General features: G+C 41.8%; 1 protein-coding gene across 1 annotated transcript in view; it reads right to left on the reverse strand.

Moving 5' to 3' along the window:
* grik3 (glutamate ionotropic receptor kainate type subunit 3) overlaps positions 1-17,345 on the reverse strand; it is a gene marked incomplete at both ends in the record, with an annotated part of 377,990 nt that overhangs the window by 45,062 nt on the left and 315,583 nt on the right. Inside the window, 1 exon segment of the mRNA XM_084336312.1 lies at positions 11,390-11,613. Coding sequence (XP_084192438.1) covers positions 11,390-11,613 — 224 coding nt within the window.

A 17,345-nucleotide genomic window follows, 5' to 3' on the forward strand; every position in this document is an offset into this window, starting at 1 on the left:
TCAAATACGACCTTGTCAGGTGGTCGAAACTTAAAAACTCAGTACAGGCACGGATATCAATAGTCAAGATGGACGTCCTACCTAGAATCAACTTCTTCAGCTCAATGCTACCGTTACCCCCTCCAAAGGGTTACTGGAAAGAATTACACTCCTCCACATACAAATTTATTTGGAATAACAAACCACCACGTATAAAAATATCCACCGCACACAGAGAAACAAAGCAGACGGAGGAATGGCATTTCCAGATTTCTACCACTACACCAAATTACCAATTAAGCAATGCGAACGGAAATTTGGCCCCATAATCACTCATGCGATCCGGATATGGCGCGAAACACAAAATGGCATAATCATACTCCCTTATTCAATAACAATGCACTCTTGATTGGAAAACAACCTATAAGATTCCCCTGATGGGAAAAGCAAGGCATACACTCATTAGGAGACGTTTTCAACAAACAGGGTTTTTGTAGTTTCAATGAAATACGCAAAAAATTTAATCTCACCAAGTCCACATATTATTTTTACGCACAGTTATTGGCATGTTTGAAGGCTCACGGTGTTCCATTAAAGATACCAATTGTACACCACAGATACCACAAATTTTTCTATGAAAGAGAGACATCGAGAGGTTTTGTATCAGATCTTTATCATCAATTACTAACGGCCTCGTATGAAACCCTCCATCTAGACTCAGTCTGGAGGAGGGATATACCAGACCTGGAGACAGACTTTGACTGGCAAGAGGCCTGGGCAAATGTACGACTTCCATCAAGGAACCCGGACCATCAACAAATCAATCTTAACTATATTCACAGGACATACTTAACTCCTATAAGACTGAACAAAATTGGTCTTAAACAAGACTCCAAATGCTCCCTATGTACAAATGGGGACGAAGGGACATTTATGCACATGTACTGGGACTGCCCACCAGTTAAGATATTTTGGAAAGAAGTGACCCAGCAATTAGCAAATCTCTTAACTCTGGATATACCTGTACACCCCTCTGTATTACTGCTAAATGATGTCTTTGAGCATGCAGTACCTCCACAGCTAAAGAGATTGGTTTTATCCGGTATCACAGTGGCTAAAAAGCTGATAGCATCACAATGGTTTCAACCGGAAAAAATTTGCCGGAAGGTCTGGTCTCTTACATATCTCGATGTGATTTATCAAGAAATATCTACAGCAAGAATTTTGGGTCTCAATGAATCCAAAATGACATTGTGGTTAGAAGTGGTGGAGAGAATAAAAGCTAGCATATAATGGTAGTGTCTGGTTAGGAACAAGTTATAATGGTTGGATTATCCAATGGGGGGTCCGGGAGGGGGGGGGGGTTCGAGCTGGAGCATATGTATGTAGGTTTTTAGATAACAGGTATTAGGGGTATATCCTGTATAAGACATTTGACTAAATGGTAATTTCATTGGATATGCACTGTGAATTAATGCTTGTATATCTTATCGTGTGTTGTCATGTTTGTTTATATGTCTGTTTAAAAAATAATAATAAAAAGAAAAAAATCCATATAATAGGTATTACGATTCATCATGAATGCATGCAAGGGGGGGGGGGTCGTTTCTGATGATTTGATTGCCAGTAACGTCATTCTTTAATACCACAACACACGCCGATTAGGGGTATGATAACCTTGCACGATCAAGCTGAAATTGACGTCAGATTGTCCTTACCTGTGGTCGGTGGTATTCCAAAAAGAATATTCCAATTATTTTATTGCCATCTGGTCTATCCTATGTTCATCTGGTCCACGACATAACCCACCACAACATATGGATCGGGGGTCCCGAAAATGATTCAATGCGATCGGGTGAAGCTCTAGGTTTCCCATTACTAGAAAAGTCCGCCCGGAGCAGTGTAAACATAGCACCCGGTCTGGAACAGGGTTTACTGCACTCTCGATACTGCCTACCAGCAGGATCTGGCCGGTACTGCACCTTCGGAGTCCCAGTATGCATTTTTACGGAAACATACAGGTCCCTGACATTGAATAAGATATTAAAATCGGAAAAAAGGGAAAACGATCCAAAAACATGTTTTTGGTCGTTGACCGTTGGCGCCCAATAGCGTAAATATACGTGGTTGGCCACGAAAGTGTTAATGTCAACAGTCTAAATGTTGTGTCACAACTTGGTGTGAAACTGCCATGCTTATGTGACCGATCAAGTTCAAGTTCAAGTTTCTTTATTAGTTGTCATACAGAAATACAGAATACTTAGCATGAAATGTTTCTTTCTGTTTCGCTCCTGAGAGTGTGCTAGAAAATAACAAGATAGTATAAAATAAGTATAATATAAGTATAAAATAGAAAGTCAAGAAAGTCAAGTACGTAAACAAGTGTAAACAACAACTAATTTCAGTATACCTATATACAGTATGTACAGTATATACAGTGCAGGTACAGTACAGTGTAGGAATGGTGAGGTATAGCTTAGCTTGTGGTGCCACCTTGTGGTGGTGAGGTGCTATGAGGTGCAATAAGGAATGAGATTGATGTGGAATTTCCTTACCAATAATATAAATATAAAGTGTGTTAGTGTCTAAAGTGGTAAAGTGGGTGCTACAGTGTGTTGTTTATTTAAAGTCAGTGTGTGCGTGTGGATGTCTGTGCTGTGGGTGTATTGATGGTTTGTTATTCTTCATTGTTCATTGAGCATCCTGATGGCCTGGGGATAGAAGCTCCTTCTGAGTCTCTCTGTGCTTGCCATGAGACTCCGGTATCGCTTGCCTGACCGCAGCAGTTCAAAGAGGCAGTTGTTTGGGTGGCTGGAGTATTTGATTATTCTCTTTGCCTTACCCATGCACCGCTTGTTGTAAATGTCTTGGAGAGTGGGAAGCCCACCTCCAATTGTGCGTTCGGCTGAACGGGCCACTCTCTGTAGTCTGCTACGGTCTTGTGCAGTGCTATTCCCAAACCAGGAGGTGATATTGCCAGTCAGGATGCTCTCTATTGTGCATGAGTAAAAGTTCTTGAGGATCTTCTGACTCACGTTGAACTTCCTTAAGCGCCTAAGGAAGTAGAGGCGTTGCCGTGCCTTCTTGATAACACTGTCAATGTGTGTGGTCCATGTCAAGTCCTCAGATATGTGGACTCCGAGGTACTTAAAACTGTTCACTCTCCCAACCGGTGCCCCGTCGATGCTGAGGGGGTTGTAGTCCCTGACCCCCAACCTCCTAATGTCCACAATCATCTCTTTTGTTTAGCTGACGTTCAGGGAGAGGCTGTTCTCTTGACACCATCCCGCTAGAACCTTTACCTCTTCCAGGTAGGCCCTGTCGTCGTTAGCAGAGATCAGGCCCACCACTACTGTGTCATCAGCTAATTTGGTGATTGTGTTGTTGTTCCGCTGTGCCACACAGTCATGTGTGTACAGGGAGTAGAGGTTACTCGTAAGTTACTCCTTCTGCGCTGTGTTACATTTTTCGATGCCCCGAGGGAATTTGGGCGACAGCATAGACCACTATACCAGGAGGTGAACTCACGGGGGGAATAGAATGGACGACAGCGGATGAAGAGGGATTCGATAGCAGAGGAACAGTGTTGGTGAATCACTGTCACATCGGAACACCAGCGATTTTTTACAAAAAACATAAGACCACCTCCACGCGACTTACCCACCGCCTCGAAGTCCCTGTCAGCACGAAACGCAGAAAAGCCCTCAAGCTGTACAGCCCCGTCTGGGACTGATGGCTTCAGATGGGTCTCCACGAACGCAAAGACAGCTGTGGAGTGGAAGTCCTTGTTTCCCGCAACCAGCCACCGGAGTTCGTCCATTTTATTTGGAATAGAGTTCACGTTTCCGAGGAATATACCGGGAAGTGGTAGCCGCGAGCCCCGCCCCGGCCATCCACGGACCTCTGTGTTGCATAGGGAATGAGTCTGAGGTCGCCAAACGGCAATACCGGCCGCATCCCGCAAGACAGCGGTATCGAGCACCCTTTGTACCCTTGTATCTTTTTCTGTGGGGCGGCCAAACGTCTCCGGTTTCATGTTTCCTTGTCGGAGGCAGCCGTTCTGCCGGTTCCATTGATGCGCGTCAAATATTCCCGATCCATATGTTGTGGTGGATTATGCCGTGGGCCAAATGGACATTGGATGTACCAGATGGCGATCAAACAATTGGAATATTATTTTTGGAATACTCCTGATCACAGGTAAGAATGATCTGACGTCAATTTTAGCTTGATCCTGCAATACTTTTACACCGATCGGGCTGATAACTGTTTTTAGTGATCAATACGAATGCCGTTACTGACAATCAAATAATCAGATACGACCCCCCCCCCCTTTCATGCATTCATGATGGAACATAATACCATAAAACCTAATATAGATTTGATTTCGGGATAATAGCGTATACAGGCAAGAAATGGCAACGTCTATAGTAGGGGTGGGACGGTTCACAAAATGGACGGTTCGGTTCGTATCACGGTTTTGGGGTCACGGTTTTGGGAATGTACACTCAAAAATCTAAACATGCTTCATTTATTAAAAAAAAATAAATAAAGGTTTACAGTGTTTACAGCCTTAAATAATGTTTGGCACACAAAGACCGAACTGACTGAAAAATATAGGCTACATTTGTCAAAGTATTAACTGGCAGCATACATCAAACTAACACACACACACTGTACTGTTTAAAAACAACACTGCTCTGTTCATTCTATTTTAAAAATACGTACATTATCTGTCTACATTTATTTAGACTAACATTATTTAAATATTGAGTGCAACTGTGGTGGATTACGTAATTCGGTGAGTTGGAACTATCTATGGGTTGGCGGGTCCCCACGGACATTTTAGCGTGTGGGACCTTCAGCTTAGGAGGAGTTCATAACATCAACAAGCAGCACGAAAGCGGCAATAGTCCCGGTTGGAGTTAGTAAAACACAGTTGTATGTTAGCCTTCTTGGATGTTGAATAAACGCCTATCATTGTCTTTAAACACCCCGCCTCTCAGACTCTCATTTCCTCCTCTGCTAGCTAGTAGCTACGGTAACATTTCGTTGACTGTATTAGCTGGGGCTAGTGCTACCATAGTTAAAACGTGCGTTGTGTTGTACAAACTGCTAACGCTATGGCAAGATGTGTGTAGGCCTATGTAATGTTAATGGCTATGTTTTTAAAGTCGTAATGAAGATTGATTTATATTGTGCTTGCCATTTTTACACAAACTGACTAGCACCTGGCTGCAGTGCTGCTGCTGCTGCTGCTGCCTGCAGCCAGTGCTCACCTCTCCCGGCTCCGCCAAATGATTTTTTTTATTTGCGCGTCATCTGAACTGTACGATACACAGACGCACCGAACCGTGGGGGTCGTACCGTACGGTACACGGTTCGGATGCGTACCGTCCCACCCCTAGTCTATAGTGGAATTGACTAATATGGCTATAACTCAGCATTGACCCTAGACCGCTCTAAAACCATACTTATATTCACCACGGTATAACCACGGAAAAAATGTATTCTTTTTCACATATTGAACGATAGATAGGTGATGTCAAATGGGCCATAGTATTGTATCCATAGCTATAATATAGAATATAGTTATAGCTCTACAAACAAGGTTACTCAGTCCTATCGTTTAAAGCGTGGCCTAGCTACAGTGGGTCCTAACTAATAGCTGGCGCCGAATGAGTTAAGGGGGAAGTGAGTTTAACTCACAGTACCGCTTACTGCCACAGTCACTTCACAACACACGTCCAGTGTCCCCCCCCACCCCACCCACCCAACCACCTCCAATGTACAGTCCCCCCCCCCCACTTACCCACCCAAACCCACCCCACCTACCCAACCTCTTCCAATGTCCAGTTTCTACGTCAAATGTATATACTCTCTTTTCTGGACTTTTTGTATCACAAACAGTACTGTATTTGCAAATCTGGTATGTCATAAATGTATAGATGTAGCAGTACTGTCTATCTGTATGTCGTGTGTGTCATATATGTTATGATGAATTGAAAATGGGGGACCCTGATGTAAACAAGATGAAAGTCTTTCTCTGGTCTGCATCCCCTTAACAATTGTATGTATTGAGCTGTACTGTACTGTACCCATTCTGCAATCTGTTAATACAGTTTTCAATCAATCAATCAATCAAGTCCATCGTGACTGTGGATATTACTCACGGACCTCCGTTACACTTACAGTAGAATACATTGAATCATATCTTTGCGAACCAATAAGACTTTTAACTGTCAAATAATCAAAGGCCCGCTTGGTTCTGACAGAGTGTACTATGTGCATCATAAGCTGATATTGTCTACTTTTAGTAACCTTTTCAACTCACACCTCTCTTAAAATAATTGCAGATTTCAGAGGGATCAGGGTCACTGTGTGAGAAAGGCATTCTGACCTCTCCTTTGTACCACGTACCTTTATTCCATTATAATCTTTATTATTTTCATTTATTCCTACTTTAAAATGGTATACTATAATAATTATACCATTGACATACGGCTTCAACAGAGACACATTTAGTAATACTAATTAAATAACCTGAGCAAATAACCTACTTAAATCACTTTAGAATTGCCTCATAAAAAAACACCATTATTTTAGATAAGTGCACTAACCTTACAGCCTAATGTTGCCACACCCCCACCGTTCATAATCACACAGTATTGCCTTCTCTGCACTAGCCAGGGTTTAGCCATGCTGTTGCCTGTCTGGCACATAGTGAGCAACTCCATTGTCTGTAGCACCTGATCCAAAGCTGGCTGGACCCTGACTGACACAGCCACCTTTCACAACCTGGCTAGACCTGGCCAAAGCCGGTTGGGACTGTTGTATCATCATGGTTTAGCTTGTGTATACCACAGTTGTTGGTGTGAATTTTGAAAGGTTGCCTAGCAACCAAATAGTTTACAAGAAACACAATGGAGACCATACCATACCAGACCTGGCCGCAGCCGGCCTGAACATAGCTAATGGAGACAAGGCATAAGTTCATAACATGGGACCTGTATTAATTCTACTGAAACACATTATTCCATGAAGAAACCACATATTTTCATTTCCTGAAAGTAATGCAGTCATTCAGTGTTCAATTGTTTAGACCAACTCTGTCACATTCATGTTACAGCTGCCCTTTGAGTTCACATCACAAAATGACATTAAACATTATGTTTAATAAGAACTGAAAGCATGCACAGAGACAAAATTTCTTGCTGCCAAGGTAAAGCAAGATATGTATCACATCTAGAGATGGGTACCTTTCACATTTGAACCAATACCAGTACCGGTACCTGTGAATCGATACCGGTACCCAACGGTACCTTTTTTCGGTACTTTAGTCTCAAGAAATTTAATTTACCTACCTCAGTCGTAAAAAAAAAATCCAAACTTCAAATAACTACAATTTCGACAGTTTTCGGCTTGTCATTGCTCCGACTGCTTTGTTGTTGAATCAAGTCAAATCCTAGGTAAGCATATATTGTGCGTGTGAACGTTGACATGAAAAGAAAAAAGTAAAAGAAATAAATAAAAGTAAAAAAAATAAAAATAAAAAAAAGTAATTTGTCACGCATACAAGTATACAATGAAATGCGGGTGAGTGAGTGAGTGAAGTGAGTGAAGTGAGTGAGTGAGTGAGTGAGTGAGTGAGTGAGTGAGTGAGTGAGTGAGTGAGTGAGTGAGTGAGTGAGTGTGTGTGTATGTGTGTGTTTGTGAGATGAGAGAGAGAGAGAAGGGGAGATAGAGAGAGAACCACAAAGCAGACGTTGCTGTCCAAGGTGCTGAAATAATGTCTCCAGTGCTCCAGTGTCTCTGCCAGTGAATTATTTATCATAAAACCTTTAACTAGAGTATCCCTATTTCAGCTGTGTTCCATTGCAGAGTATCCCTATTTCAAACCATTACACGAGGTGCTTTCTTTGATGGCTCACAGTGTTGCAGCTGTGAACGATACCGTCTGAAATACTCCAAAGATTTTCCATCTCAAGACGAGTGCAGGTGGGTTGACGAGTGCAGCTGTTTGCTCTCCATCCCCAGAAAACCATTGAAAGCCTGCTTTCTGAGAACTTCCTAAAGCACCAATTTGCGTGAGAAGTACCAGGATGTACTCACAATGGTCAAGGCAAAGAGGAAGCTGTGCTCCACAGTGTCTTTTCTTAATCCTTCTTTCATGAAATTGGCATCTCCATGCAAACTCCAACTCCTCAATTTAATAATGACTGAATGCTGTATATCAGGCTTTGTATTTTTCTTTTCATGCAAATTGGATCAAATATTACATACTAAGCCAGATTTTCTAAGTGAAACAGTCGACAACTGGCGTGTTATTTTACCATAAAATACTGTATGACACTCGCTTATCAAATCTATTTTTACTATCTGTGACATTTGGATGTGGATCTTTGAATTCTAAAGAAGATCTATCTTTAATCCAGATATAATGGCAGGTATCTACTATGTAATTTCCAAAGCCTGGAAATTGTTAGTGGTTTAAATCGGTGTTGCCATGGCAGAAGAAATTACACAGGAAGCACATAGAGGCGGGAGCTTACAACTCGGTAGGAGGTTTTTCTCATCCTTCCTGCCACTGCTGGGCCGTACAGAGAGCCCATGCTGGCATAACTGCCTTGATCACAAACCACCGGCTAACACTTTATGTTGGAACTGATCCAAATAAACAAAGGTGTGTTTCAGTTTCAGTTTATTTAGGATCCCCATTAGTTGTTACCTCAGTAACAACTACTCTTACTGGGGTCCTCTCAAAATCACATAACATTCAACATTCAAACGTATTCATCCAATTAACCAAACCTACCATCCACGCCAAGCCTACTCTATGAGCAACGACACGATGAGCCGCAGCCAGAATCGAACCATCGGTTCACCATTAGTGCTCATGATCATCGGTTCACCATTAGTGCTCATGATCATCGGTTCACTTAATCACATGAGAAGAGGTCACTTTAAAGGAAAGGAAACAGGTCACTTTAAAGGAAAAAAAACAAAACATAACTGGATGTTTTTGTATAGTATAGTTAGGATAGCATAGTGACATAGGGCAGACCTGTATATTGTATAGAAAGTGTACATAGGACTCATTGCCTTTTGTATTTTTCTTTATTTTTATCGTGTCTATTTTATTTTATTTCTATTCTATTTTATTATTTTATTCTATTATTATTATTATTTATATTTTTTGCACAATCGAAGCAGGCATGGCCACCTTCATTTCACTATATGTCTTGTGTATGTACTGTATGTGATGAATAAACCTCTTGAATCTTGAATCATGATTGGTCAGTAAGCGTCATATTTCCTTCTACCCTTTTTGCATGGAACTGTGCATATGTACCGGTACTTTGCAATAACATAAATGCCATAGGTGTGAACAGAACACAAGGGCACTTCCCTCAAATTATTCCCTCCGTTTGCGAGAATTCTATGGAATGCATTTACGGTAGCTTACACCATGCGTCTTGAAAGATTTCAGAATGCTTCAAGAGACTCAAATACACACCAAATGTACGTTCCCTCTGTCCAGTCAACACGGTGTGATTTAATGACATTGTACTCGTGTGTCAGAGGATCGCTAAAACACCTTCTCCTAACGTATGTTTAGGAGGGCTGTACGCTTTACAGGACAATACGAAGAGCGTCCTCACCTAGGGTTGCGCGGTATTGATTTTTTCCTTACCACACAAATTAGAGAAGCAATTCATTTTTATTAATTAAATTTTTTTATAATTGGTTCCTAAATAAACTTTTCGAATGCATTTATTTCTGTAGTAGTCTATTCTTTATAGCCTCTAGTCTAACGTTAAATGTCTATCTTTATTCCAGTGTTGTCATTAAAGGGGATGACTTTGCAGCAGGAATATTGGTTGAAAACAGCTGGCTGTTCTTGAAACTGCTGGTCGCGACTCGCGGTAGCTAACGTTAACCAAGCGCCTGGTTCAATAACCAACTAGGAATTAATTGACTGTGTCCTATCTATAATAACATCATGGAATCGTTTGTTCAACCCAGTGGCCAGCAAATTAACACCAGCTAAAGCTAGTGATGGATCCGGTTATTACATGGGGCTTACTCAAGAGTTAAACTGCTCACTCAGCCATATTGTTACATTAGATAGCCAACAGTTTACTCCCTAACATTATGTGTAGCTGGCTATCCTTCAACACATACCATAACACGGCCCAGGAGTACATTTTAGCTTATTCTACCAGGTGCCGCTTTCTACCAACCTGTTACAGACAGCAAATAGAAGGAGCCAACTTGCTAACGTTACCTTGGGCAACTGCACACACACACACACACACACACACACACACACACACACACACACACACACACACACACACACACACACACACACACACACACACACACACACACACACACACACACACACACACACACACACACACACACACACACACACACACACACACACACACACACACACACACACACACACACACACACACACACACACACACACACAATGGCATATCTACTGCTCCAGAACAGAACCAGAACTTACATGTCCTCGCTCCGTCTTCTTTTGGGATCAAAATGGCAGCATTTACGGCAGGGGTGTAGCTCCAGATTCTGGGCCCCATGAAAGAATGTATTTGTAGGCCCCCAGTGAATGCGAGCGCGCGTAAGCGCGCAAGCAGAATTTTTTTTGGCCATTTTTTTATTGATGAAAACGCATAATATGCTTTTTACCTATACATTTGGATCAGCAGTTCAGCACCTGCACTGTTGGTGGGTGAGCCTAGTAAAGGATGTCGCATTGCGTTCATCTTCAATGAATGGACCAATGCAATAGTCTACCAAAGCCCCCCCTCTCTCTCTATATATCTCACACACACACACACACACACACACACACACACACACACACACACACACACACACACACACACACACACACACACACACACACACACACACACACACACACACACACACACACACTTCAGAAACAAACATAGTATCAATGAGAGCATCAATAATACACCCGAGTGATGTCTAGTTAAAAAAAAAAAAAATCATCCTAAGCTACCCCCCTCCCCCAGCTACGCCCCTGATTTACGGCATCCGAATGCCCTTCGATTGGGTTTCGCCTCAAGATTCATGTTTTTAGCAGATTCAAAGTGAAAACTTTCCGTAGCAGCAAAACAAGTTCTGGGGTTCAATCAGAATGTTAACTGCACAACTGCGAGTGTAAACTTTCGAACACATGGCGTGAAGAAAATAGGCTATACACAACTATAATTATTATTATTATTATAAAAAAAATTAAAAACAGCCGGTGCTGCGGTAATGAGCTTGACTCTGCGGTGGCCGTGACGTGATGGCGATACCGCGATAATGCGGTAACCGCAGCAGCCCTAGACCTCACCTGGCGATGACGAAGAGGACACAGCTGACTCCGAGGTAGGCCAGGAGGATGTAGACCCAGATGTCGGGGGTCATGGGGTTGAGGAAGGAGAAGAAGCCGTTGTTGGTGGTGTTGGGCCTACGATACAGGATGCTGATCCCCATGCTCATGAAGGGCTTGGAGAAGTCCACCACTTTCTCACGCATGTAGGTGATGGTGAGGGGAGCGACCGCCAGATCTGCTCTCTGTGTCGGAGGCAGGACAAAGAAAGAAACGGGTGAAATGATTGTCCCTGTTTTGTTTTGTTAGCAGTCCTATTCATACGTATCTTCCATTGCCCCAATCAGAATGAAACCAGAATGAATGAGAAGCTGAAAGTAGACTTGTTGTTGTTGTTAATATATGCTTTTTAAAGTTTTTATATATATATGCTTCATGTGCATAAAGTCTGAGTTCATGATAATAACAATAATAATATTCAAATAATAATAATAATAATAATAATAATAATAATAATAATAATAATAATAATAATAATAATAATAATAATACACTTTATTTGTATACATCTTTCATACATTCAATTTGCTTTAGTTATTTATGATCACAGGGCCTTTAATCAATTATCTTTAGTGATTTATGATCACAGGGCCTTTAACCCACAGGGCCTTTAACCCACAGGTTCTATGTACTGTTTCGACACCAAGGGAGTCCTGGGCCCTCATTTATCAACGTTGCGTACGCACAGATATGTGCGTAACCCGTGCGTACGATCATTTCTAAGCAAAGTGTGGGACTTATCAATTTGAACTTGTGCTTGACTTTGTGCGTATATCTACGCACAGCTCGCATGTGTAGCTGGCGCCCGGTGGTAGAATATGTTTACAACGCGGAAATAAGCACTGACTGCGCTCCGCGTAACTCAACTCGTTATTATTTTGCGCATACATTGCAAAAATACGGGAACGTTTTGATTATATTTAAAAGGCTTTGCCATTGTTAAACATAATAAGTGGAACCCCGAAGCTGTAAGCAGAATACAAGTCATATGAACACCCACGATATAGTGTTCTTCCCCCTTCCTATAAGAAAGAATAAAAAACGCATTGCAACGAGAACAGAGGTTATTTGTTGAGTTTATAAAACCCTTGCAATAAATGTGTCTTAAATGAATGAAAAGCATACATGCTCTGGATACAGAGCATATATCGTGTGGGTGATATAACTTGTATTCTGCTTACAGAATTCCACGTATTTAGTTTTACAATGTCAAAGCCTTTTAATATAAATCAAAACTTTCCCGTATTTCTCCAATCTATGCGCAAAATAATAACGAGTTGAGTTCTAACAAAGAACGTATTACATGCTGGGTAGGCTGATAGAGTAAACTATGATATGAATATGAATATGATATGATATAAAGGTATACTGGTCCGTCCGAGGATAGCGAGGAGTCGGATAGCCATTAAATGCCATTTGAGAATATAGGCTATTAATGCAAAGCGACGGCCTATAGCCTATACATATTATTTAATGTTTTCATAAGCGTAAAGATACAACAGCTAGATTAATGATCAAGTTGGTTTACTGTATGCAGGGCTTCGCATGGCTGTGCCATGTGTTATTAAATATGCGCAAGTTACTGTTGCATAATGTAGGCTATGACTGCTATTATATGTAATTCATATAGGCTAGGGCTGGGCGATAAAACGATAACGATAAATATCGCGATAAATTATTTCCTCGAAATAAACATGAAACGTGGTCGCAAAGTTTCGATATATCGATTTTCCAAGTTTGGCTCCGCTCAGCCTCGGCTCAACACACTCACTAACAACAACCAACGTTACGTGATGACGTGCTTACGCACCACAGCTCCAGATGCGCTACTGTTTTGGTTTAGGACTCACGGCTCTAATTAGCTTGCACGGCGCTATTTCACAGGTTACCTGCCGAGTTGGTGTGTGTTTTGAATTCTGAGGGTAACTGTTATAATAGTGTGGGGTATACGGTGGACGTCGTTGCAATGAATTGGGCGGAACAGAGTATTTTAGGGTAATTTTTTAGTAAATTGTCATGAAATACTCCGCTCGGAAACGAGGCTGGCTATGGCTAATTAGCTTGCACGGCGCTATTTCACAGGTTACCTGCCGAGTTGGTGTGTGTTTTGAATTCTGAGGGTAACTGTTATAGTAGTGTGGGGTATACGGTGGACGTTGTTGCAATGAATTGGGCGGAACAGAGTATTTTAGTGTCATATTTATTACATTGTCTCATGAGATACTCCGCTTGTCGGCTAACTGCTAACGTGCGCGGACTGATGACGACATCAACTCGACTCGAGACATTCGCTTAGAAACAACAGGCTGGCTAGGATAACTAGCTTGCACGGCGATGTTTTATATATTTACGTGCCGAGTATGTGTGTGGCGTGAATTCTGAGGCCACGTTTATAGTAGTGTGGGGTATACAGTGGACGTCGTTTCAATATATTGTGGCGGAAGAGAGTATTTTAGTGTCATATTTATTACATTGTCATGAGATATTCCGCTTGTCGGCTAACTGCTAACGTGCGCGGACTGATGACGACATCAACTCGACTCGAGACATTCGCAGCAGCATAAGAAGTTAATTAAACTTGACAGACATTATAAACTTGACAGACATTATATCGATGATAATTATCGATATATAGAATTATATGAAAATTATTTTATAATTTTATCGCGATACCGTTTTTGGTCATATCGCCCAGCCCTAATATAGGCTACCTAATACCGACAACAAAATAGATTGTATGCCTCTAGTACAAATCATATTATACCCGGTAGCCAATCGAACAGAACGAATAAAGACATTCATATTCCAGCATGGTTATAATGACACACTAACGCCAAACAGTGGTTAACGAACGGTCTTTATTAGTATTTTGAGCTGTCCAGGCAGAATTGCAGCAATGGTCTTAGGGAGTCTTGATATCTGACGTCACCATGTACAAGTCCGCCAGCCTGTTATTTATCCCATAACACGGGTTGTGTCTTCTTGGTTCCGTGAACAATCTCGCTTGTGGAGTTTCTCAGAGTTCGCTCGGGTCAGTCCATTATTTCATATCCCATGGGGGGTGTTTCATGACTATATATGGATAATCATGCACGAGCATTGACGGTAGAACAAAGAGGTATTTATCAACATGGAGGAGCGTAGGACCCGTGTACGCACGGTTGATAAATCCCAATATTTCTGTGCGTACACACATTCTAAATTCTGTGCTTACGTACGAACATAGAACACTTTTTTTTTTTTTTTTTTTTGTCTTTTTCCCCCTCCATTTTTCCTCCGATTTTCTCCCATCCCAATGTTAGTCGTATGCCAATTCCCAGTCCCTTCCTGGTCGCTGCGCTTTACCCCCCACAGTCAGATCATTTGGGAGAGTGGAGGCTACCACGTGCTTCCTCCGACACACGTCCAGCCAATCACCGCTTCTTTTCACCTGGCAGCGCGGATTCTCATTGAGAGGGCGTAGCGTGTGGGAGGACCACACTATCCCCCTCACGTCCAATCCGCGCTTAGCAGGCGCCCCGACCGAACTGTAGGAGTCGCTGTTTACAACGACCCGGACCCACCCCGCCAGCTTCTCCCACCCTCTGATACAGCCAATTGTATCAGTGCAGACGGCCAGCCAAGCTGGTGACAACCCCGGAGCTGTGAGCTGGATTCGAACAGGCGAACCAAGCTCACAGCTCCGGGGCTGGTGACGAACGCAATCTCCGCTCGACCACCTAACCGCCTATACATAGAACACTTTCTAAGAATTGTTAATAAATGAGGGCCCTGGAGCCTGACATGTGTAGAATAACTAACTTTTCCATAACTTTTTCTCAATTAAAGATCCCATGAAATGTCTTCACCGACAGTAGGCTAGTTCTCAAAAATATCCACAAAAATATTATTTTTTTGTTTAAAGAAATCCATTGTTTTCTCTTGATGGAAAAAGTACCTACAGTAATCCATGAGTCAAATTTGGTTTTGTACCTTGCCACGCTCCATTCTTCTAGATTCTAAATGGACGGGTACTTTTAACTAGGGATGATCGATATTGGCTTTTTTACCGATACCGATATAGTCCAACTCTTAATTTCAGATACCGATATCAACCGATATCAACCGATACCGATATATGCAGGGTTCCCCCCCCCCCCCCCCCCCCCCCCCCCCCCCAAAACGAAATAATTTCAGGTAATTGACATTACATATCTCTTGTTGTGGAATTAACACAACATTATGCATACTTTTGACAATAAATTAAATGAGAATTTGTTCTTACTTGCTTGCCTGGGTAAATAAAGGTTATAGAAATGTAAAAAAAATTAATAAATAAAAAAATGTAAACCGTTACCGATATCACATTTTAATGCCGATATCGGCCGATAATATCGGTAGGCCAATAATATCGGACATCCCTACTTTTAACAGGTACTAACTGCGTAAGCTCGCAATGCAGAGGATGTCGTTTACACTAGGGATGCTCGATATTGGCTTTTTTACCGATACCGATATACCGATATTGTCCAACTCTTCATTTCCGATACCGATATCAACCAATACCGATATATGCAGGGTTTCCCCCCCCCCAAAAAACTGAATAATTTCAGGTAATTAACATTACATATCTCTTGTTGTGGAATTAACACAACATTATGCATACTTTTGACAATAAAAAAAAGCAGAATGTGTTCTTACTTGCTTGCCTGGGTAAATAAAGGTTAAATAAATATAAAAAAAATAATAATACATTTGTTTTTTATTTTTTTGAAAACAGACACATATTTTTTCCGATATCACATTTTTATGCCAATATCGGCCGATAATATCGGACATCCCTAGTTTACACAGATCTTTAATTATGCAACGCTAGAAAACTGATCCACAAGAACTTCATAGCAGGTTGTAAAACAAACAAAAATCCATTCGCTTTATTTTTCCCGAATCAGATTAAGACTGTGTCACATGTAAACAGTGTCTACCTGCAATCCAGCCTGATTTAGCTTCGCCCTTGGAGACATGGACATGGCAAAGGTTGACAGGGAAGTTGCCGTCCCCAATAATGTACGACTGACTGCATATTCAGAAGGTCACCAATTACACTGACAGCCCCCCCCCCCCTCACACACACACGCACGCACACACACACACACACACACACACACACACACACACACACACACACACACACACACACACACACACACACACACACACACACACACACACACACACACACACACACACACACACACACACACACACACACACACACACACACACACACACACACACACACACACACACACACACACACACACACACACACACACACACACACACACACACACACAGCAAGGGTTGTACAGGAGGTTAATGAAACCAGCTGCTTGATTCACGCTTGGATAAATCCTTCCTCAGTCAACGAATGCAGCTCATAAAGGGGATTCGGCCCAATCTTTTCACTTCCTCCTTGCTTCCTTGCTGTGCAGTGGGAGCGGCATGGCATGCGTTTTAACACCAGTTCACTGGTGAAGGCCACTAAATGAGGTCCCGTGTTTGTTGTGAGAGAGTATATGTGCAGGTACACACTACAAAACACTGACATGAATTCAATCTAAAAGGCCTAATGAATACATGAAGTCTGACATGTACACAAAAGAGAGGGAGAAATACACTGTGTTCAATTTTGTGGTCACACCCTGGCACACATCACCTCACATGCACGCTGTAAATGTAAATTCATGCATTTTTGCCACGTGTGACAATTTATTGTCTAGGGGTGAGAAGCACCAGAGGCCCCACGGTACGATATTATCATGATACTGGAGACACAATATTGTAATATCATATATTGCGATACATTGTGATTTATTATATTTACTACAACTGCATATTATGTCCCCAATAGAAAAATCAGTTACATCTGCAATAC

Source organism: Notolepis coatsorum, assembly GCF_963971535.1.
Source record: "Notolepis coatsorum genome assembly, chromosome: 19".
Lineage (NCBI taxonomy): Eukaryota > Metazoa > Chordata > Actinopteri > Aulopiformes > Paralepididae > Notolepis > Notolepis coatsorum.